Source organism: Gopherus evgoodei, chromosome 11 (genome assembly GCF_007399415.2).
Source record: "Gopherus evgoodei ecotype Sinaloan lineage chromosome 11, rGopEvg1_v1.p, whole genome shotgun sequence".
NCBI classification, from domain to species: domain Eukaryota; kingdom Metazoa; phylum Chordata; order Testudines; family Testudinidae; genus Gopherus; species Gopherus evgoodei.
The window spans coordinates 12,667,334-12,692,790 of NC_044332.1; the positions used below are offsets into that span (position 1 = coordinate 12,667,334).

General features: G+C 41.4%; 1 protein-coding gene across 1 annotated transcript in view; it reads right to left on the reverse strand.

Annotated features, from left to right (window-relative positions):
- The window catches only part of SPAG16 (sperm associated antigen 16), an 844,823-nt gene that overhangs the window by 188,659 nt on the left and 630,707 nt on the right, over positions 1 to 25,457 (reverse strand). Inside the window, 1 exon segment of the mRNA XM_030579560.1 lies at positions 7,781 to 7,846. Within this exon segment, the coding sequence (XP_030435420.1) occupies positions 7,781 to 7,846 (66 nt within the window).

Consider the following 25,457-nt stretch of genomic DNA (forward strand, 5'->3'; position numbering starts at 1 on the left):
CTGAGTGCCAGATTTCCTTAGGCCCTGATGAAAATCCCAATTCAAATATTTGGGGGTTGCTCATAGGTTGGTATTAATTTACTGGGTAGCCAGAGACTGAGGACAGCCAGGGAGGTTCAAGACACCCTACTAGTGAGCTGAACCATAGCTATTTGAGCTGATCCATAAGATGAACCATAACCATTGCTAAGATTATCTTCACAACACTTCTCTGAGACAAGAAAATAGAACAGAGAGTGGAGAACTCAATATTACATAGGAAGCTGTGGCATAGCTAAGGATGGGACCCACATCTCCTGAGTCCCATTCAGGTGCTTTTATTTTAAGATCATTTTGCCTCTCTAGAAGGCAAGAGAATTATGATTTGCAAGATTAATACAGTACAATAAGAATTTGCAGGGATGAACTTGGGCTTCCTGACATTCAGCGTATCATCAGAACAAGATAAAAGGCGTACATTTAGGGACTTCTCCACAGAAAGAAGGCAGAATCCTTCTCTGAGACATTGTGTTATAGTATCTGGAATAACAGAGCTGATGTCTGTGATTGTTACTGAGGTGACTAAGTTGAGGAACTTCTGATATTTGGAATAGTCAGCAAAGAGTCTATTCTAGTCTATTCTGATAACTTGAGAATCTGATTTCTGAGTTCTATGACATGAATATTTAGTTTGACCTGGATATATGCTCCAGTCAGGGACATAGTGGATCCTCCTAGGAAGACTTCAGAACGTCTTTTCTGACTGCATCTTGATGATTCAAATAGGCAATAACTACCTGTGGGATTTTATTTAGGGGGAAGGGATAGCTCAGTGATTTGAGCATTAGCCTGCTAAACCCAGGGTTGTGACCTCAATCCTTGGGGGGGGAGCATCTAGGGCAAAAAAATCTGTCTGGGGATTAGTCCTGCTTTGAGCACAAGGTTGGACTAGATGACCCCTTAAGCTCCCTTCCAACTCTGATATTCTATGATAGATGAGGAAAAGGGTGGTGAATAGTCCATGTGGCAGAGAGACAGAACCCCTACAAAGAAGCAGGACACAGATGAGCTCCCTAGCTACTGGAGTTGGAATCAGTCCTACTTGTGATGGAGGGTCTTCCTACAATTGCATCTGATTGAATCTCTCTACTTACCAACAAAATGAATGAGGAACAATTATGTTTTGGTGCATATTTTCCTCTGCCCCAGCACTGTGACAGAATAGGAATTTCTTTCTCCCTTTGCCTAGATAAGGACACATCTCAGTTTTATGATTTTTTTTTTTACTTCTAATAACTTTCAAGTAATGATACTAATATCTGCATTTAGAATGTAACCCAGTTGTGTAATTATATTTCTTATGCATGAAGATAGCAATAAACTAGGAGAAGAGCCTATTAGCCCTTCTGCATGTCTAATTACACATTTGATATTACTAGGTAACCTTTATAAGTGACTGGCTTTGAGCTTATACAAAGAACTGAACACTCTGAATACATAAATAACAGCAGCAGCAGCAGATCCATGTTTGATTTTGTATTCTGTTCTTTTCTGGTTTCCGACTGTCACTGTAGTCTGACAGCCCTGGCTTTATTTGGCCATTTATGGAAACATCTAAAAGATTTGGCTTTTGTATCATTTGGGTGCAGTAATGAATAAGAACTGACATCAAATATCAATATTATTGGCCTAGCTAAACGGTAGCTGACATCAAGCTGGACTGCTGAAGAGGTAAATAAAATTGAAATTTCGTTTTTGTATAAGAACTGTCTGACATTATTTGTCCTTCAGTAAATCAATGGAAGACTGACCTGAAATGCTGGCTGCATTTATGTGTGGGGAGGGAAAGCTGGATGCTGCTAGTGAAGTATGTTTTATGAAGCCTTTGGGGCACTGATAATTTCAGAAATACTTTTTGTTTTAAGGAAGTTTGGTTACTGCCCTTATTTCCCCCTAATCTAATGCAGGCAAGAGGTAGAGAATATCAGTTATAAACAAGCACTAATGAATGGTCACTCATTCCTCCATTTATACACAAGCATTTCTAGACACACATTCCAGGGTTCAAACTTTGCTCTAAATTACACTGAATCTGAAGTAATTCCACAGAGGCAAACAGAGTTACTGTACCATAATGAAGTACAAAGAATGTAAATGCCTATCAAGTTGGAAAGTGCTATTTGAGAACTTGTTTTCAATGTAGTGGTTTATCAAACTCTTACAATTTGATATAGGTGTATTACAAAAAAGAAAATTCTCAAGTTCAATGCCAGCTCAAGTTGTCTGAGAGAAATTTATATTATGTGATTGCCCTGTTTTCCTATAATTGCTGAACATAAATATACACATCAGGTCTGATTTTTCAATACTCAGAACAATAATGCTTTTTTGCAGAATGGACAGTAAAATGATTGTCCTTTAAAACTGTCCCAATTTGCCTTTTACGTGAACCAACAAGGAAGAGCTGGATCCATGACCCCACCTCCCTATTCTGTGCCAGTGGATGGAAGGGTGCATAGGCTTCACTATTCAAAGTGTCTGTCCCCCATAATACCTAGGGAAGGGACTTTACTTCCAAGTGCAATTTCCTTTGAGTCTCCCTCGGATGGGGCACCTCAGCACCTCCAGTTAACTGAGCTATGTGGAATCTGTTATTCTGGTGAGTCTTGTATGTCTTGGGGCCATTCACTCAGAGCCTTTGAAGAGAGCCTGAGTCTGCACTGTAGTCGCTAGAGAAATGTGCAAAACTATATCCTCACTTATGCTGTGCATTTGGAAAATGTAGCTGCTAATTATGGCTGCTGAGCACTTTTGAAAATTCTGTCCCTAAAGTACAACCAACTCTGAAGTATTTTTAACAAAAAGTAACATCTGCAACTGCAGTAACGTGAAATACTAAATAACTGACATTCATTAACCGTCCAAAATATATATTGTTTCAGATAGCTCCGTAAGAATGGTAATTGATATTTCATCTAACAGCAGAAACCTGCCATCTAATGTCTCATTTCCAAAAGTGACTTAGGCATGTAGGAGCCGGAGGATAACATTTCACAACAAAAGTGAGTTAGGCAATTAGGAACTTAAGTCCCATTGACTTTCAGTGAGACTTGGGCTGAAGCACCTCTCACATCTGAAAACGGAATTTAGTGCTTTTGGATATTTTGCCCATCATGACCAGGTGAGGGCAGAATTGCCAGTCCTAGAGATTGCTGGGTTCCATCAAATACTTGAATCTTTCAGTGAGAGAGGTTTGGAAAATATTCTTTTGGTGCTTTTTCAGCTGAAGCATTGTCCTAGCTATGCTGGCCAGACAATCTGGCAATTGAAACATATACACCTCAGGTTCAGCTGCCTTGCCTTCTGCATATGTACAATTAATTTATATAACTGTAATTACCACTTCTGAAATTACACTCCTCCCTTAGTTCAATCAATACGGCACTGGCTTTTCCATCTTTACTAATTTAATCATTGAGAATGTCAACCAATGATTTCAGCCTAGAGTTTAATGCCAGCTGTAAGATTCTTTATCAAAATAACATGCTTTTCTGGAAGATGATCAGCCTACAGTCCCTTGGCTTCCTGTTAATTATTTTAGGTCATGTAGCATATTCTGCAGTGGAGATGAGAGTCATTTAGTACGTGCTTGGCATAAAGGCCAATTTGTACCTTTGCTTGCTCTGATGAAGCCTTTATTCATCATTCTAATTATAATAAATAGTTATATTCTATGTTTTTAGGCCATCACGATGCAAACTATTAAGGGCAGGATTAGTAATTGCTCAATAAGGGCATCATTTAAAACAAAATACTGCGCTGAAGGAAGTTAGGATCCCATTGGAGGACCTATCCCCAAACTAGGAATATGACCTACCTCTTACTAGGTCATATAAGAAGATGAGACTCTAGGGATCCTTCCTAGTAACACAGGGGCATCAGGGGACAGTTAAGCAGCAGCTGCTATTGGGCAAGGAGAAAATATCCAGTGTTCTCTGCAGCTAGCAGATGCCCCCTCAAAATCCTGCAATAATGTAGGAAGGTATGGGACAGACACCTGGGACACCCGCTGGGAGACACTTAACAAGGAGGACAGCGGGGAGCAGGTGCCCAAGGGACAGGCAGGCAAGGAGTGTAAGGGACCATCACCTTTGTGCCAGCCTGGTAAAGACACGGAGTATTACCAGTCCTCCCCCACAACAATAGAGCTCTCTGATCAGGATGGATGGAGAAGCCAGTAACCAGTTGTCCGATCTCCCAATCCCTCCTTCTAATCCAAGCAGAGCAGTTCAGCTTTTCCATTCCATGCAGGGAAGCCCCTTTTGAAGCACAGTGTGGTGGGAGGAGCACTGTTCTGCCTTGTCCTGCTCCTCACCATTAATGGAAGATTTTGGGGTTCCCTGCCCTCCCCACTGGTTGCAGAGAGCCCAGGAAAGGCTCTCTGATATCAAAACAAGGATTATTCCCAGTTGGAGCTTGTGTCTTAGCAGTTAAGGCCCCATAGACTGAGCTCTTACACAGGAAATACCCTTCTCACGGGCATTTTGGGATTGATTTGGGCCCTTTGAAATCAATGGGGTTTTGTACACCAACTTTAACAGGCTTTGGGACAGGATGTTTTAAGCACTTAATGTGCTGGTCTGCGAAGAACATTCTACTCTCACATGAAGTTCAGCCATGAGGGCCCACACCTTGTCCAAATCTGCCATCTATCTGCATTCTATCACTGCATTTTATCACTAATCCACCTCAAAATGATCTAGAATAGCCTTTATAGACAACAGGGCCGTAGCAACAAAGAACGTGGTCCCCTCCGAACATATGTCCGGGGCCCCTTACAATGCAGAAACTGGAATGTGGTATTTATTTTATACAATATACAGGGTTCATATTATGTATACATATGCCTACAGTGTACATGTATTCTGTATTTATGCAAAACGCTTCTTTCGAGCCTTGTTCTCCGCAAATTGGTTAATCAATGCGTCATAGTCCAGAGATCTGGCAATCTTGTTTTCGATTGAGATAACTGCAAGCGCAGAAAGCCTGTCATCTGTCATGGTTGAGCGCAGGATATTCTTGATCAGTTTCATTCTGCTGAAGCTCCTTTCAGCACCAGCGACAGTAACTGGTGTGGTCAGAAGAATTCTGATGCAAATGCAAAGATTCGGATATATCTCCTGAAGGCTGTTCTTGTATATGTACGTTAAAAAAGTGTTTGCCGTGACAAGTCCTCTCTCTTTCTCAATGACATAAATAAAATGATTCAATTCCATTATGAGTTCATTGGCATTAATGTCTCCCATTTTTCTTTCAAAATTTTTGCTGTGATTCTCCAGTTCATTTTCTCTGTGACACTGCTTCAGGCTGTTAGCGTTGTACAGAAATCCAAACAACTTATACTACTCCACGAGTTGGTCAAATCGCGACGAAACAGAAGATATGGCCTGATCAGTGAGAACAAGAAAGAACTGCGATTTGAATTTTTCTTCGGCAGAAAGATGACTCGAATCATCAGCACATTCGTAATCAAACATTCTCTTCTTACGTCGCACCCTGGTTTCTGGAAACACCTGCTCAATACCCATATGCTCTGCTATTTCACATGCATTTGTGACCACAGAGTTATATCCTGTATTTCGATAGTCTTCCAAAAACTTCATTGTAGCACCGACTTCTGCCTGCGGTATGTCAATTGACACATCTGGTGACTGAATTAATTTGCTGGTTTTATTTCCTCTCATATTTGCGCCATTATCATAAGCTTGGCCTCTCATGTCAGCAATGTCTATTCCTAAGTTGTTTGCCTTTTCAATAAACGCTTCCAATAAGCCCTTGCCAGTTGTATCATGAACATTAAGAAAACCAACAAACGCTTCACGAATATTGACACCATCTTCACCGTTGCATTCAACAAAGCATAACACCACAGACATCTGTTCTTCATGTGACACGTCGGGAGTACAGTCCAAAACAACTGAATAATATTTTGCTTTTTTAAGCTGCGCTATGTTGGCCTCTTGAATGTTACTGGCAACAAGTTGCATCAGCTCTTTTTGGATCTGTGGACTGAGGTACTGAACATGTGTCTCTGCCTTCTTAATCCTCTGTAAAAGTTCGCTGAGGACAGTATCATACTTTGCAAGCAATTCAAACAGTCCCCAAAAGTTGCCATTCGAAGGATCGCCGAGCTTTTCATTACTTCCTCGAAATGCCAAGTTTCTTTCGGACAAGAAAATAACGACATCAACCATGCGTTTGATAACATTTCTCCAGAAACCTCTTTCTTTCAGAAAAGCCTGCAATTCGAGTTGGTCAATAGACGTACGGTTTACTATGCCTGACCAAAGGTCAAACCATTTCACCATACAGTCTTGATGACCTTTGCCTGTTTCATGCTGCTGAAGTCTTTTTGACAGTGCTTTCCAAGCAGATGTTCCACGACGTAGTGGTATGTCGCCAGTGCCAAATAATTTACAACAAAAACAAAAAATGGCATCTTTCTGAACTGAGTACATTAACCATGAACGTCTTATTTTCTCGCCATTTGCCATGGTTCGATAGAAATGAGTACTTGTGAACCTCCGTCTTTCCTCATTAAATGGAAATTCGTAGCTTTCATTCTGCTGCGGTGGGCCACGTGCAACAATGTCACACACTTGCCTGTCTGATATTATAGACGGCCAATCTCCTGGATCATCAGTCAGTGGTTCAGATTCAGATACTTCTTTCTCGGCAGCAGCTGGAATATCTGTCACAGTTTGTTTGGTAGAACAACTGGCTTCACCTTCGACCTCACTTGAAGCACTTCTGGATACTTCTGGATACGATTCGTCGCTGCTAGCGCTGTCCGTTTCATGTGCCTGTACCTGTACGTTGGATTGCAGCGCAAAATACGTTGACAACTTTGGAATTTTCTCAAGTTCCTTCTCGGCATCTTTTGCTGCCTTTCGTTTACTAGCTCTGCTCTTATACATTCTCTTAGACATCACAAAGCACGCTTCTGCGTTGGAAACGATAACAAACTAAACAACTAAATTAATAACATTTATCCGCCGACCACCATTATGAACGCAAATACACATTCTTTGAATGGGTCCAACTAAAATTCGAAACTGACCGACAGACAACTGATGTAGCCAATAGCATTATGATGTATCATAATGACTTCACGGTTTTGTCAGTAAAACCGACATGGATTGTGCAATAGCGTCAATAAATGTCACTTACCTAGTTATACCTTACATTTTTTTTGCCACTTTTAGGGGCCCCCTTCCTTGCGGGGCCCCCTCCGGTCGGAGGGTATGGAGGGCGCTCGCTACACCTCTGATAGACAATAACAAAACTAACTACCCAGGAAATGACTAACAGCCAACAGGAAACCTCAGCTAATTAAACTAATTCTACAGTCACAGTGAGGGGAATGGCTCAGAGACAGCAAGAAATAAACTAAGCTTTGTCATAGGGATGGAGCAATATTGTATATATAGTGGGAACTTTACATACTGTAGTCAGTATGTGTTCCCTCACAAACTGTCATAGGATCGTGAGACATTCCTACAAGATTGGCAAATTCATGAGGGAGAAATATCTGCTCATGAAGACTGTTTACAAAAGAGGAGATTTTAAGATCAAGATCGGATGTTTTTCTAAAAGATACACTCTAATTCAAACAGGAATTATTTCAGGAATTATTATTTGGCCTGTGTTATACAGGAGGTCAAATTAGATAATCAGAATGGTAACTTCTGGCTTTATAATTTGTGACATGAGAAACCTATCCTTTGCGCACAGAACTTACCTTCATGTTGAACGTAGCATGATTACAGGAATGCAGGTGACCATAGAAAGTCTGAGCACAGAAGCCCTAGGAAATCAACCAAAAAAGGAAAACAATTAAATGATTTATAGTTATGTAAATTACACTATTTCTTATAAATACCAAGCTTGATTTTACTACCACGTACAAAAATGCACATCACCCAACATGCTAAAAATCAGCTACTGCACTTCTGCATTCATGACAAGGAACAGATTTTTTAAAGATGTGTGATGATGCACATCTGCATACAGAATTGTGCTTAGTAGAAAAGATGCATTAAATATTGTCAGCTAATGGCTCTCTCACAAATCACTTTTAATGAACTAGACACATACAATTATAGTGCTTTGGAAAGCAGAGTGCCAGCTTTCAGTGAATGCTTCAATAATGATTTAATAAAGTGTAGCGGTATTATATATATTATTGTGATGCTCTATAATTGAAATATGACCATTTATATCCTGAATATTGCCACTGTTATACAATTTTAACAAATCTTGTATAAAGTACATCATCTAAGGTATCAATGGAAAAGTTACAGTCTATCAAATATGATTATCCTGGTTAAATCCATGTTTCATCTCTGTATCTAAAATTACAAATACAGGCTATGAACTTATATTTTATACATGTAGTATTCCTGGGTAACACCCACCAGGTAAGATTTACATCAAGGCTAGATAGCTTTGTGCTGATAGTCCATCAAAGACACTTATCTCTCACAATAAGCCATAGAAGAAACTCATTCCATCCAGATAGCTCTTCAATGGCCACCCCCTGTGAGTCATCAAGCCATATAAGGACATGCAATATGCTCATGTGATCCTGGACTCCATCTTGTGCCAGTAACTTTTCACAAACTGGGCTGTGAACTTTGTTTGCGACAGTAAAATTCCAGGCACATGGCAAAGGGTAAAAAAGAGCCCAGAGATATTTCGATTTTGCCTTTCTCCCGCCCTGATTCTCTGGACTGTGGATTTACAACAAAAAGGAGTATTTTGAACTATGGACTGAGGACATTCCAGTCTTTTGAAGTTACCAGCGAGACTTTTCAAGCTAGTAGTCTGTACCATCACTGCTACAGACCTGATATAAGGACTTTGCAGTACATGATCTATTAATCATTATGAACTCTTTTCTTTTATTAAATTAAATTAAATTATATTAAAACTTTAGATTTTAGTTATTAAAGGACTGGCAGCAGCATGATTATTGGGTAACATCTGAGTTATGTATAGACCTGGGTACATGGCTGATCTCTTGGGATTAGAGAACTCTCTATGTGATGAAAGTGGTTTTCAGTAACTACTCTTCATGGAGTCCAGTATCTGGGTGGTGAGATAAGGGTTGGAATGCCCAAGGAAACTGCATCTTTGAGTTCCTGTTAACCAGTGTGGTGAGACAGAAGTTTATCTTTGTTACTGGCTTGGTATACTCTAATGAGAGAATAACCACCAGTTGGGGTAAATTGGTCTGATTTGTCAGCAGTTTGTTCTGAATCTAGTATTCTCAGCTGTGATCCACTGAGACACAGACACAATTACACACACACCTTTAATGTCTTTCTTAAGAAACCAAAAGCAGTGAAATCAAAATAAATCATCTTCTATTGCCCTTCCCAGTAGGCTATAGTTGAAATAGGGAGGGCAACAGCATAGGTCAGATGTCATCTCTGATTTCTGACATGTGCTCTCTGTGCACAGCAGGCATCCAAAGTACAATATCTCCTGCCTGGGAAATAGATGGCCAAGGTGGGAGAAAGGAGCTAGTCAACCTATGCTCTTCAGATATGAGAAGCAGCCTACTGGCAAAGAGGTCAGCAGTCAGCAACCTGCAATGCCTTGTCCTGGAAACAGATGACCTGGGGTCTTCAGGGGATGGAGGTCTGGCATAAAAGGCTCCAAGTTTGCCTCCACTATGCCAGTCTGATCCCTCCCAGAGAGATCTAACCTCCCCCCTATTCCACACACCCTCAACAAACTACTCCCTTCCTTTGAAACCTGGCTCTTGGATACTGGGAGTAAGGGGTGGCTCTAGGCATTTTGCCGCCCCAAGTACAGCAGGCAGGCTGCCATCGGCGGCTTGCCTATGGAGGGTCCGCTGGTCCGCCGAAGCCGTGGGACCAGTGGACCCTCCGCAGGCAAGCTGTCGAAGGCAGCCTGCCTGCCACCTTCGCGGTGCCGGCAGAGTGCCCCCAGCAGCTTGCCGCCCCAAGCACATGCTTGGTGTGCTGGGGTCAGGAGCCGACCCTGCTGGGAGTGTTTACCAGAGCTCCCCACTACCTTGGAGGGATGTTCTTGTCAAGGGCCTTCCCTGTTGGTAAGTTGGGCCATGAGGAGAAAAGACTCCTCCATCTTCATAAAAATAAGTACAAATTGACTCAAGGGGAAATAGCATTAAAATGCCTTCCATTAAAAATAGCCAAAGGTTTTGGGCAATGTATCACATGCTAAGAAACCACTCTGCACTTTGGGCAATATTTTACAGCTACTGGCATTGGAACCAATCAATTTTTGTTTATGTAAATGTGACCAATAGCAAGAACTGCTACTGAGGTTACACAGGGTAATAGCCCCTCTATTTTAATGCTCACTTTATCTGAAATTCTTATTTTAGCTCTATTTACAATCATTACGCTCAACCCAATGTTGTTATTTGGGGAAAATTTTAAACTCTGTTTAACCATTAATGAGTATGAGAGAGTGAAAAATTACAGGTTTTCCGCTGAGGAAAGATTTTAGTGTACTCTTTGGGGCATGGATAACTCAAAAATTGTTGAAATTCATAAGATAAACTTTCACAGCAAGATTAGTTCTAGTCTCTAGGCTAATTTGCAAAGAAAAAAAAAGTACTTTTATGGAATTTCTATTAAGTTTATAGTTATCTTACTCCCTTGCTGCAGACATATACACAACACAGTACTTCGTGCCATCTTAACCCTGCTGGCCACTGGTTCCATGACTCAACCAGTCCTTTCTCCTCTTGTCAGGAGTCCTCAGTCTTCCTTCCTGGAGCTGGGTTATAATCCCAACAGCCCCTGCAGGACTCAGTCTTTCCCCACGTAGCACTCACCTACTGTTGCTTCCTCAGGCCAGCTGCAGCTTCCCAGACTTCTGTCCTGCCTGACACTCCGAGCCCTACCTAACTTGAGTGTTACATGCTCCCACTCAGGCTCTGCCTCTCTCTTACGTCCCTAGACCCGGCCTGAGTTAGTCACATGACCTCATTATTGCTCATCCTCCCCCCCAGGAAGATGAGCTAAGCATGTCATGGGTGAGGCTGAGGCCCATCTCCCCTTATTGGGCCCAGCCACCCTGAGACAAGGACCACTCACACAGAGATTATAATTCAGCAGTTGACCAGTAGATATGGCACTTCATTTGGGACTCTAGAGACCTAGGTACTATTCTAGGCTCTGCTGCTAGCCTGCTGTGTGACCACGGGCAAAGCATGTCATCACTCTGTGCCTCAGTTTACCTAGCTGTAAAATGAGGATAATGATATTTGCCTCCTTGTAAAGAGCTTGGAGACCAACTGTTGAAAAGCACTCTGCTGGAACAAGGTAATATTCTCATGGAAATTTTGCAATACAAATATAACAATAAAAAAAAGAAAAACAAACCATTACAAAATTTCATTATCTAAACTTCAGTATAGGAAGGGAAAGATTCAAAAAATGGGCCTAATTCTCTACTTATGTAACTCCATTGTCTTCAATGGACACACAGCAACAAAAAATGTGGCCCTTTATATTTAAAAGGTTTATAAATAATCAAATTTCCACCCTTAAACCCTAGTAAAAAAGTAAAATTTAAATATTCATTACCCAATTATGAATTCTCTCTTAGCAGAGAAACATTATTACACACAATCCCCATGGTAGATAGTGATAGATAAATTAAATTTGATAAAGATAACATAATAGGTGAAGGGAAGAGTGTAACCAAATATTCATGAAAAGTCTGGTGAATAAAAATTCTGAGACTACAAAATCTAACTTGTGCTCTAGTGGCACTGTCAAGCTACATGTCAAGGAATTTTTTGCATCAATGTAGTCATGGAAAATATACTTTGGCCCCTTTAAATTAACGTGTTGCCTGGTAGGATGAAGGGCAGTGACTTGCACTCTGATAGATAGATATATATATGCTAATATTTTTAAAAATCCATCTTTCCACAAGCACAGGAATTCAGCAGAAAAAGACAAGAAACATAGGGCCACAATACCCCCAAATGAGCACTTCTTGACTTTCTTTCTAGAAAGATCCCAGTCTTTATCACCAATGAATATAACAGACAGTGGTCTTGTAAGGTGTTTCTAAATAGTGTCCCAGAAGAGTAATTACAACACCATCACTAGATTCATCATAATTTGTACTATATCAGCAGATCAAATGTAATTGCTAACAATAACGGCAAATAAATCTATTATATTTAATCTAATATTTCTGAATTTACATTTGATTGTTCCCTTCAGCACCCCCAGTAGTGGTAAGATTTGTACTCTAACTGCATACACAAAAACTATACGACTGCAACACCTGCAAACCTTTACTAATGAAGATAGTGCTTACTGCAGTGAGCAGCCACACTGAGGTCAAGAGATAATAAGTATTTTCAGGATTAGAGCCCATGTTAAGAAAACGTTAAGTTTGCAAAATTGAACACTCAAAAGTGAATTAATGATGCACACACAACCTTAACACTGCCTCCCCCTTGCATATCCATTCTGCTTTGGTCTTTAATTGTTTGATTGTATAATAGTATATCCTCAGGACCCTGGTTGAATTCAGTGTGAAATTCACCCCACGCAGACTGTGCAAGGGGTGTAAGTCCCAATTTTGAATGTCCTAAGTCCAGGATGAATTTCACACCATGTTAAGAGGAGGAGCCCAGTGGAATAAATTAGGCAGGGGTCCTGCAGAACAGGCTTTTGTGGAGCACCCACTAAGGCAGTGTGGTTCTGCAGTGTCTTCAGGGCAGGATCCCTTTGCAATTAGCATAATCTGGTCCATACAGTATGAGAAGTAATTGTTAAAGGCCCAAGAATATCCCATAGCTCATGGTTACAGCACTCTCCTGGCAGCTCCCCATCTGGCAGAAATAGGAATTGAATCTGGATCATCCACATCCCAAGTGAGTGCTTTAACCATTGGCCTAAAAGTTATAAGGTTACCACCACCACCTCCTTTGGGCACATTTTAGATGGGGCTGGACACATGCTCAGAGGCTGCCTATCAGATCAGGCCCTGCACACAACTCAGGGTGCTGAACATAGCTAGTCTTTCCCTGGTTTGTGAATTGCGTTGGGGCCTAGGTGGGAGATAAGTGTCTGCCCAGAGGAGAAACGTAAGCACGGAGGGAATTTTTATTCCGAACAGTTAGGCATCAAGTGAGTTTAGGTGCATATAGGTTCGACAAGAGCTTTGTGGGTTGCAGTGGAACCAAAACTGGGACTTAGGCACCTCAATCTCAGACCTACCTTAGAGGTTTAGGTGCCTAAGTACTATCATGGATCCCACCCTACATGCCTTCTCTGGTTGAGGGCTGGGGTGGCAGAGCAGATGCAAACATTGTTGGCACTCTAGCACTTGACACCATAGTGCTTGGCTTACTGACAGTACTTCTTGCCACCAAGAAAGCAACGAGGATGCCCAACATTTGACCAAACCTCTCCATTTATAAAAGTGTTAGAGGCAAACTCTGGACCAGAGTACTTTGCCTCATACAGTGAAGAAAAGATCTGTTGGAAACACAAGATCTTATCCCCCTCCATCAATATTTTGGAAGATTCTCTGATTAGGGTCCGAAGTTCCTGAGACATTATTGTCATAATTCCAATGACCATCAAACTATGTCTCTCCAGTGAGAGAAAAATAAAAGAGCAAAATGTTTAATGTAGAATTTCACAGTTTTAAAAGAGCAACGAATTTATCCAGTTCACCCCTAAGGAATGTATTAATATCCTTAGGTACAAAGTCCAGGAGCCTCCTGGGACACTAAATTATGAAGAATACGATATTCATTGTTAAACTGAGTCACCAGTCTTTTGATATCTTTAAAATTTAAATTTGTAAAACTAGGTTTTCCTCCACTCTCTTTAAATGACTAGCTGGTAGTCACTTCCTTTCATTTTGTAGATTTGCCATGAAACTAACAATCAAAGAAAAACAACACAGCAGCGACAGTTCATATAAAGAAAACAAGTATTAAAAGTGAAGCATTTGTTGATAAAAATGGATATAAATATTCTTTTTTCATTTCAAAGCTTTAAACTATTTAAATTTAAACTAAACTAAATTAGAATCAGTGTTTATAAATAACACAGAAACATCCCCTGGTGCTTATCAAACTATTAGCTTTCACTAAACATAGCTGTTAATTGCCTGTCTGGGATTAGAGTCATCTGAATGATCTTAAAAGACCCTGATGATGCTTCTATTTTTAAACTTCAGCGTAGCACAAAAAAAAAGGTAGCTTCAGAAAGCATTTTGCCATTTCCTTGGAGGGGAGAAGCTAAAATAGGTAACCTTGAAGCAACCCTCACGGAACACTGAAACAAAGAACCGGAGTTCAAATAATTTCTTAGGTCTAATTTACACCCCACAAAAAGCCAGGGCATTCAGTGCCACAAGTGAAATTCTCTTCTAATTCCTTCTTGCTATTGAGTGATGCATATCAAGGCAAAACAGACCAGGTTAAGGATAGATATTTCAGCCCAGCTCTTCATTTCTTTTCATCTATGGAATTAAGTTAGACCATTAACTGCTTACCACAGCAGTTGCATTTTCCTAATATGTATTTAATTGCCAGTTTAACAAAATCCATTGAGCCATTTTTGATTTATGAGAGTGTGAAAATAATATTGTTCTGCATGTTTTAAGGTGCTGCTCAATCATTTGAAGGCTTTGATAATTTAAACTCTTTTTGGACTTAGAATGTCATACCACAGGCAATAGATTTCCACAAAGAACACATCCTTTACAGGGCTGAAAAGTTTGGTTGAGAAATGATATAATTTATTAAATATAATGTGCTATGTAAGCACAATATATCATTTTTTGATATGATCCGTTATGATCTTTTAGATATATTCATCTGAGCATAATTACACCTATTTACATGGACAGATATTCAAATATGCAGGCTTCTTGGCCCTCCCGGGAGTTCTAGAGCCTTGGTGAGTGCACTGAGAAAAGCATTTACACAGCAAAACACTCATCAGTATTTTCACTGGTCTTTGTGATTTGGAAAGAATGCTATGATCCCCGAGTGCACCTTAAAGCAAATACACGTGGGCCATTGAACACATCTTTTCTCCAAATAACCATATGCCTTACACGTTCAAATAGGAAGTCCTAACATTGCTACTCTAAAACTAAAACAAAACATATTTATTAATTAAAATAAATAATACCTTGCACTTATATAATACTGTTCATCAGAGAATGGACTTTACAAATGATGTCCTGTGAGATAGGTAAATAGTAGTATTATCTCCACTGTACAGGTGGAGTAACTAAGGTACAGAGTGATTAAGTGACTTGTCTAAGGTCACACAGGAAGTCTGTGGCAGAGTCAGGAAACAACTATTGGGATACCATTACAAGCAACATTAAGGCCCTAAAACTGAGACACCCCTCAAAATGCAGTCAGTGGAAAATTTTGACTGAAAGTTGTTTTTTGTAATGTTTCACAAACAATACTGGACTTTGAATGAAAAAGGCCTTTGCAAACCCATGTTTAAAGATGATAAGAAATGTTGACACTAAAGAATCATTGTGTTTTCTGTAACTCCTCCCCACAAAGGGATAGAAGATATATATATATATATGGAATATGATATTGAAATATCAAAATGAATAATTGTTAAATGGCAAGGGTAAAAGCTTTGATAGATATTAATAATTTGTAATAATGGACTGTGAGCGAGTCTAAGTGAGGTAACACTTAGGCCCAGGCCTTGCCAGCATAAGTGTAGTTTTGCCAATTCTTCTTTTACACAGAATTGCCAATCTGCTTAAAATGATGTTATTGCTGATGGAACGAAGATCATGTTGTTCTGGAAGTTTTGAGGTAGAACAGTACAAACCTGTAACAAGAAATAGTATTTTACTGAGAAAACCCAGGATATAAAAACTGCAGAAAAAATGCAGGAGTTGGGTAAATTAAAATGTCCAGGTTACACAAAGAATTAGAGGGTGGCGATGATAAAAGTTGATTGGCGAAAAAACATGGAATGTGAAAATGTATAAAAGAAGTGAACAGGGCCCCAATTAGAGAAACAATGAAAAGAACAGGACTGAAGGACCAGATGAAGAGATCAGAGGAGGCAACAACCAGCATGAAGTACAAGTTTAGACTTGAAATTAGACGAAGGTTTCTAACCATTAGAGGAGTGAAGTTCTGGAACAGCCTTCCAAGGGGAGTAGTGGGGGCAAAAGACATATCTGGCTTTAAGACTAAGCTTGATAAGTTTATGGAAGGGATGGTATGATGGGATAGCTTAATTTTGGCAATTGATCTTTGATTATCAGCATTTAAGTATGCCCAGTGGTCTGTGATGGGATGTTAGATGGGATGGGATGGGATCTGAGTTACTGCAGAGAATTCTTTCCTGAGTGCTGGCTGGTGAGTCTTGCCCACATGCTCAGGGTTTAGCTGATCGCCATATTTGGAGTCAGGAAGGAATTTTCCTCCGGGGCAGATTGACAGAGGCCCTGGAGGTTTTTCGCCTTTCTCTGCAGCATGGGGCATGGGTCACTTGCTGGTGGATTCTCTGCAGCTTGAGGTCTTCAAACCATAATTTGAGGACTTCAATAAGTCGGATATAGGTTAGGGGTTTGTTATAGAAGTGGATGGGTAGGGTTCTGTGGCATGCTTTGTGCAGGAGGTCAGACTAGATGATCATATTGGTCCCTTTTGACCCTAAAGTCTATGAGTCTATAAGTTAACTTTCCCTGTGCCAGGAATTAGGAAATCTGGGCCCTACACCTATTCTGTTTTGCCTGATATTATTTTCCAGCATAAATATACGTTCAGACACTATAAATAACACAAATTCTATCTGACATTGTATAACTAAAGGCGAGAATTTGATTAAGTCTAAATTGGGTGGACTTGTGACTCAGTTTCCACATTTTACACCCTTCCCTCCAACACAACCTACATCTCTCAGCTTTCACACCCATGTTTCAAACACAAGACCAGCCTTCCCTTCAATAGGAAAAAAAAATCTATTAGTGAACCGCCAAGGTTGGGAAAGTAAGCACAATGAAATTAAGATTCCATAATATTAATTCTGTCACTTTGCACATAAAGATTATGGCCCACCAAGTGGCATTGGAGCAATTTTTATAATGAGGGTGATGAAAGCCATCGAACCAAACTGTAAACCCTGTATATAATGGAAACCACTTTAAGCCAGGGGTGCTGCTGCACCCTCAACACCCCTCGATCGAGCACCCCGTGGCACATCTTTGAATCGACTTATAACGTACAATGGCAACAGATCATTACGAATGTGGAAGGAACTAAGGTAATCTTGCTTTGAGAGCACTTATTTCTGACTTTCCTCACTTTTGTGCATTTGAACTCCCCCTTAATGTAGCCTTAACATAGCTTTTGCAATAAATATTCTTCCAAGATATAAATGTTCAAGCTTATTTTTCTTAAATGGGAAGAAAAATGTGCTTCCAGGCCAAGACTTTGAATGCTAAGTCAGTTCAAAGTGAACCTTGGAGGCTCTCCTGGCAAACCCAGAAAACAAGGGTTTGTAATAGAAATGCTGACAGACCCCATTCATGCCTCAGTAATATTATCTGACTCCACAATAAATGTTTCATGAATTACGAAAGTTGAAAAAGCCTTCCTGTTTGGCTTTGTTCTTGAGATGAAAGGGAATTATCTTTTTGTCTTCTCCCCACACTTAGATTTCTAATACTGCAGTCTGCTAAAACCCTTAACTAGAGGCAGTATTCGAATAGATGCGACCACGTAGGATACTCTCTTTTATGAACTCCTGCAGGATTCATCAGCTTCCAACTCAACAGAAAAAAGTTTCAACAAACCAGAGGAATGGAAGAAATACGGTTTTGTGACCTATTTACTAAACATTTACAGAGTTTCTGTGCATTGTTTAAACTACTATCTTCCCCAGAGAAGGTTTTAAAAATAGACGTAATTGAAAAACAGACTGCTGACAATTTGACCCTGAGGTCTACCTCTTTTTGACAAAGGGTGTCAAAAATTGTACAACCTTCCCTCTTGCAGCATAGGATAAGTCAACAGAATTCAATACTTGTTGAATAGAAATTTTCAACTTGTTTATCCAATATCTATAGTTCAGTCAACTTTGCTACAATGATTGTTGAACTCAGTCGATCATGTCCACACCAGAGAATAACTATTTCCAAAGATCTTGAGGGGGTAAGGTGGGAGTCATTCTTTAAACCTATGGCTCATTTTTCTAGACACACCTTTTCAACCAGTCCATCAGGCTCCAACCGGAAAAAAATAGTTATGGTACTTTCCCATATGCTACCTACATGAGACACCAAAAGGTGAGATCATCATGAGACTCCTCTCACAACAGCTCTTCATATTTAGATCAGCATTCCCTTGCGTATTTGGCTTTATCGATAGAGAAATAGGGGATAATATTGATTTTTAAATCAACATTATTCTTCAGAGTCAACCACCTTTTCAAATGAATAGGAACAGTTTGCATCCCTCTCAGAGTTATTGTTCAAGAATATCTGGAGACTCAGCCTCAGGCATTACTTGTATTAATCTTTACTTGGTTCATGTTTGTTAGTTAACCCTTGTAGCTAGTTTACACTGAATCAATCCCATTGAATGGTAGGGGACCATGAAATAACAGAGGTGCCATCTTTAAGGTAAGATATGAAACTGAGGCTCTGAGCACTTGGGTTCACAAAGATCTCATGAAATACTGAGAAAGAAAAGCTGTTAATTAGCTCTTCAGGATAGGGTTGCTGATAAATCAAACCATGGCGGTCTAAATTCCACATAATCCTGCCTCTGGGGCTAGCACTCTTTTCTATTGCTCTTTAGGGCACCTGTGATTGCCAGCCCTCTGCCAACATTACTCTTTTGTTGTCCTCAAAGGGACTGGTGGACTCATCTCCTCTCCTCTGCTCCCGATTTGCTTTTCAGTCCAGGTTGTTTCCCTAATCCAAGGAGCACCAGGTAACCGCATCCGCTATCATGCAGTTTCAGAGGCACTAGCATCCTTAAACAATACATGAGTGTCTCCGGGGAGAGGAAAACCTCCAGAAGGAAGAGGGGTCTGGGACACACACTGGCAGCCAATGCTGTTAAAATTAGTGAAGGATCATAGACACTTTCTAAATCATAGTGCAGAAGCTGGAAACCATTAGTTGTCCCAAATAGTACACAGTTGCTAAAGAACCAGAACAATTTTCTATTTACCACACTCAGGATTATGGGATGCCTTCATCTGTGCTCTCATTTTAGCAGTACTGGCAATGGAGATGTCTTCAGCAACTACAGAACCCTACAGGGGGAGGAGTCAGCCATTGCCAGTTCCTCCTTCTGCTGAAGACCAGTGAAAGGTAGTCTGTATCTAGCAAGCTGCAAGATGAAGAAAGTGAGCACATGGTTCCCTTTTCACCCGAAGAACCCAGGGTGTGGGGGAAATAGAGATGGCCATATGGCTTGGGAGAGGAAGAATGTAAGGTTGGATGGACCACGTCTTACAAGACATCCAAGGAATTTATGGAGTATCAGAGTCCCTGGGGAAGATATATGAAGATCTGTAACTGGAAGGACCTAAAGATTATACAAAGTGTTTGTTCACCTGGTTGATGTCTGCAGACAACACCAGAAACAGAACCCATTCCTTCTTCAAATGGATTCTGAGATCTACATGAACATATCAGATTGCCCTTGCATTAAACCTAGCATCCGATTTAAATGATTGCATTTCTCCCCCTGTAGTTTTAGTGGTCCACCCTAGCTTGGTTCTGGAGAACAGTGCTCAATAAAGATGGCCAGTGTCAACCTGCTAATCAGGGTAGTGTGTTCCTCAGTTCTGTCACTGCATGAGTGGAATGGGACCCTTCTCTCTCACAGAACAGGGTAGTTCATTTTAATTGTAGCTAAAGATCACATTAAATGAACTCGTGATTCCAAAACTCTGAAAACCATACACAAGTTTTCATGAGTTATGTTCAAATGATATGGATATAACAGGTCTCTCTCATGTTCAGTCTTCTGAGCCTCAGTTATCTTAACCTAGGAAGGAGCACTATAAAAAAGATCAAATTAACTGAATATGGTGCCTAATAAGGGAAGTAGTGACCACAGTGAAAGCAGAAAGGAACATTCAGAAAAATTTATGTTGACCTTGTAAATGAGATGACATGACGGTGGACGTCAATACAAGTAATACATTAGTGGACTTGAATTAAATATAAGAAATAGAGATGAATTCAAACTGGAAAATCTGCCGATTCTCTTTCCTTCTCAGATTTCAAGAGCAGGAGATTGGGATTCAAGTTCCCTGCCTTTAGAGTTTTGATTTTATGTGAAACCAAATATAGAAATAGTCTTATTTTTTTGGATGTGGTTCAGACGCAGCCCAAGTTTGTGGAAATCTAACAAAAAAGAGCTGATCCCGTAAGATTTCCATCGTTTCTGCACACTTTCTAGGGTTGTAAACTCCTTGCCTATGTACAGTGATTGTATTTTTAAAACTGCACACTCTATAACTTCTCTATCTAGGACTCTCAATAAATAAATACATAAAATCTACAATTCAGGTTGGCAAGAATATTGCAAAATCTCTTGAATTTTCCATTTTATTTCCAGTTCAAATCTCTTGAAAAGTGCTCACAACATTTAGGCACCTTCAAACAAGAACCGTAGCCTTGATTCAGACTCAGACCCAAACGCCAAACCGTTATCTAATTCTAATTCACACCAGAACAGTGTTTATTTGCCTGTCTTGAATAAACAAAACTAAAGTTCTTTAACTAGACAACTTAGCAAACATTGCAGGCAACCTATGGAAGAGTGTTTATTAAAAAAAGGAACAGATAACTAAGAATGGCTCAAGGATAAGGAATGGTTAATGAGCCTCTTCTATTTTCAAAATGCCAGGGAGAATACAAATCACGTCGGGGTAGCAAAGCTATTATCCATCTGACAGCGATTTGCTTTTTTAAAATCTCATTTTTTTTACAAACTCAGCAACCATACTGCATTTACACTGTGCATTCTATTGTCAAACCTGTTACATGTGGAACATAGCCCATCCAAGTCTAACATGGCAGATTGATGGAGAAATAACCAAAAGAAGGAAGATTAAAAAAAGAAGCAAACAAGAAGCAGTATTTCCAACTATAAACAACCCTGCAATTTTTATTAAAGTTTTCAGCAATAATTTATAATTGGCATTTTATACTCTTGTGGTTTAGTGTTTGTTCTGTGCAATGATGGTCCAATAAAATATATTATTTTACCCACCTTGTTTGTTATGTATGCTTTATTGTCCTCATTAATGTAAAAGGTGGGTTGATTGTGCTGTAGATTTTCAAATGTATATGTTCAGCTCCTTCATCGTCTAATTGCTGTTTGTTGGTTTATGAGCAAATAACATGTGATCTCAGTCCATTATCCTATGGGCAGATAGCCATAACCCCAATTGGCACTCAAATTAGCAGTCTCAGCAGAGAAACCCAGCACTGAATGGAAATGGAAAATTAAGCCCTTGCTCAGCCAGGGCTTTCTTCCTGAGGAACTGTGAAAGGTTCATCAAAAATTCCTAACGTTTGTCAAAGTTCAAAATGCTGAATTTCAAATGTTGTCAATGTTTTGAAACTCAAGTCGATTTCAACTCACCCTAATCATTTGGTTGGGTTTGACAGATTCTTTGGGGGGCTTTGGAGATTTTTTCCTTATCTTTTATTTAAAATTTGAATATTTCAATGAAATCTTAGTAGAACAGTGACAGGATGTGCTTCCCATTAAATTTAGTCCTAACCACATCCTGAGTTAATAAATTCCTAGGCCTTTGGCCTCTGAATTTGTTCAGCCCAGGATACAGTTATCACTTAAAAAAGCAGCATCCTCACGATCATGATTACCAGACATTGCAATGTATGTGTAGTAAACGTTTTTGCTTTAGATACTGATTTATGGAATGGGTCAGATCCTGGGCCCATTGAAGTTAATGGCAAAATTCCTATCAGTTTTAATCATAGGACCTCATTCTGCAATATTTGCTTCCACAAAACCACATGGATTTCAATGTTGTATTATATATTGCAGCATCTCTTCCAAATCATTTAGGCTCAGGACCAGGAAGGTACTTAAACACACGCTTTAAACTTTAAGCACATGAAATCAATTGGACTATCACATGCTTAAAGATAAAAGCATGTGCTTAAGTACTATGCTAAATTGCAGCCTTAGGATTTTCAAAATGGCTCACTGCTGGCCTAACTCTGCTCTCATTAGATTGTTAACATCAGTGGGAACAGAATTAGGCCAGCATGGAGTGATTTTGAGAGTCCTTTCCACATTATATAACCCATATAGTCCTCTGATCACAGTGCAGGAAAATAATTTCTAATATTTATATTTTGTGATTACTTAAAAATGTATGTAAATGAGTTTAACTTTGTTCATATTTCCATGTAAAGAATAATTCTGACGTAAATGAAAAGGGAATTTCTGTTTCATTTTTTGTATGAGGCTGAATTCACAGGAGTATTGACTATGTAATTATCCCTGCAGTCTTCAAAATCACATTCAGAGAAGGGTGAAACCAGAAAATCTTACACAAGCTGTAATGGGACAGCACTAAGGTTGCCAACATTCTAATGGCACAAAATAGAACACCCTAGCCCTGCCCTTTTCCTGAGGCCCCATCCCTTCCCAAAGGCTCTGCCCCCACTCATTACATTCCTCCTCCCTCCATGGCTTGCTCTCCCCCACCCTCACTCACTCTCCCTGGGCTGGGGCAGGAGGCTGGAATGCAGGAGAGGGTGAAGACTCCAGCTGGGGATGCAGACTCTGGGATGGAGCTGGGGATGAGGGATATTGGGTGCAGGAGGGGGCTCTAGGCTGGGGCCGGGGGTTGGGGTGTGGGAGGGTGAGGGCTCTGGGCTGGGGGTATGGGCTCTGGGGTGCAGGAGGGGGCTTCAGGTTTGGGGGGAGGTTCAGGGCAGGGGCAGGGGCAGGCGTAGGGGATTGTGGTGAGGACTTACCTTGGGTGACTCCAGGTCGGAAGTGCTGCAGAGCCAAGGCATCTTGGGGCACTGTCCTGTGCCCTAGAAGTGGCCATCAGGTCTGGCTCCTAGGTGGTGGGGGGGTGGTGCAGGAGGCTCCATGGCGTGTGCTGCTCTCACCCGCAGACACCACCCCCTCCAGCAGCCAATGAGAATGCAGAGCCATGCGCGGGGCGGGGGCAGCGTGCACATCTCCGTGGCCCCCCTGCCAAGGAGCTGGGCCTGCTGGCCGCTTCCGAGGCGCAGCACAGTGCCCCAGGACTGGTAGAAACTAGCCTGCCTTGGTTCCACAGCAGCGCCAACCAGACTTTTAATGGCCCAGTTGGTGGTGCTGACTGGAGTTGTCAGGGTGCCTTTTCGACCAGATGTTCCAGTCGAAAACCAGACACCTGGTCACCCTACACAGCACCCATCTCTCATGAGCACCCCATTCTGGTAGGGTGTATCTGCAGTCATTCAGTTTATGGTGACCCCTGTCAGTGGTTTCTCAGGTCTTGTTTCAGTGACTCAGCTGAGTCACACACACTGTCTGTACATGAAACAGAGCAACCCACTTCCGAGGTATACAGTCTTTAACTTGTCCCAGCCCTGGTATGGCGCCAGCCCCCAAGGGCTTCCTCCCTGGAGACACTATCTTCCTGCGGTCCATCCCAAGCTCAGTCCCTACTCAGCTGTAGCAGCGAGCCTGGAGCTCCTTCATTGCTCCCCCACTCCTAGCGTTGCCAACTTTCTAACTGCACAAAACCAAGCACCCCTTCTCCACCCCAAGTCCCCACCCCAGCCCCTTCCCCAAGGCTCTGCTCCTACTCGCTCCATCCCTCCTCCCTTTGTCACTCGCTCTCTCCACCCTCACTCACTTTTGCTGGGCTAGGGCAGGGGAGTTGAGTTAGGGAGGACTCCAGTTGGCGATGCAGGCTCTGGGGATGAGGGATTTAGGGTACAGGAGGGGGTCTGGGTTGGGGCAGAAGGTTGGGGTGTGGGGGGTGTGCGGGTTCCGGATGGGGGTGCAGGCTCTGGGATGGGCCCATGCACCTAGGGACTGCAGGGACCTGCACACTGCTTTGGGAGCCATGCGGAACCAAGGCAGGTAGGGAGCCTGCCTTAGCCCCAGGACCCCACTGTGCCACCGACCAGACTTTCAACGGCCCAGTCTGGGTGTTCTGGTCAAAAAATGGATGCCTGGCAGCCCTACCCACTCCCTGTTGGCAACTCCAGTCCTAGCAGCCAGACAGGACCTCTCTCTTTGCTCTCCTGCTCCCTGCTCACACTGAGCTGTCTGTGGTCTTGCTGCTCATTCAACAGCCAGTAACCCAGCCCTCTCCCTTCCAGCTCCAGACAGAAACTAACTGCTGCTCTAGTCTGCAGCTCCTTTTATATATGGCCCTGCTCGGCCCAGACTGGCTACTCCCTGCTACTTCTCTCATTGGCTGCTTCCCACAACCACTCTAGGCTGACTGGAGGACTTCTCTTCTGCTCCTCTTTGGCAGCGGGTGTGGCAGGACCTTGAGGCCTTGAGCAGGGGTCACTGGGGCTCATCTACCTCGTCACATAGCCACATCTCATGGCAAAGAAAATGTCAAATGTTAATCAAAAGGAACTGGCATTGACAAATAACGGGATAAGAGACCATTACTAAAATTAGGGGTCATAAAATAAAAAACTGATCTGAAGCACTTTCTCCTGAAAGATTTCTTACCTGTTACAGACAAAAGCTGTCAAGACAAAAATGAGTTCTCCAAAACCCATTTAGCACCTGAAGAGAATAAGCAATGATGGGCCCGTGAACGCCACCTATTCAACCGCAGTGTTCCCAAGACGCTAGTATCATGGCATAAACCTTTAGCAAACAAACACTGAAAAGAGTAACACTCATTGAAGCATTTTCACAGTTCAGTGGTGAAATTGCAGCACGACTGCACGTTAGTTGGAGGGCATGTTTGCATGAGCACTTGCCAAGCTGCAAGCTGGGGTGAATATCCACAGCGTTCCAGCATGCTACACACTAAGTATCCGTGTGGACCCTGTTGCTGCACACTAAACATCTCCTACTGTGCACGGATGCACTGCAATCTGAAACAACCATATGTCACTGTATATACATGAAAAGAAAAGTTTATTTTTGAAATCTGACTTTTTTGGACATTGGGGCGGGAGTCTCTGACCAAATCTATTCTCCTCAGGTCTTACACTGTATAAAATATTAGATGCATTATTTCAATATTGCAAAAGGACAATATCCTGATCCTGCAGTCCTTATTCCAGCCAAGCTCCCAGGGACTCAGTGGGAGTTCTGCCTGAGTGAGGATTGCTGAACAGTACCTTACAGTATGTAATGGAAAATAGAAAATATACACAGCAGACTCACATTATAGTAGATC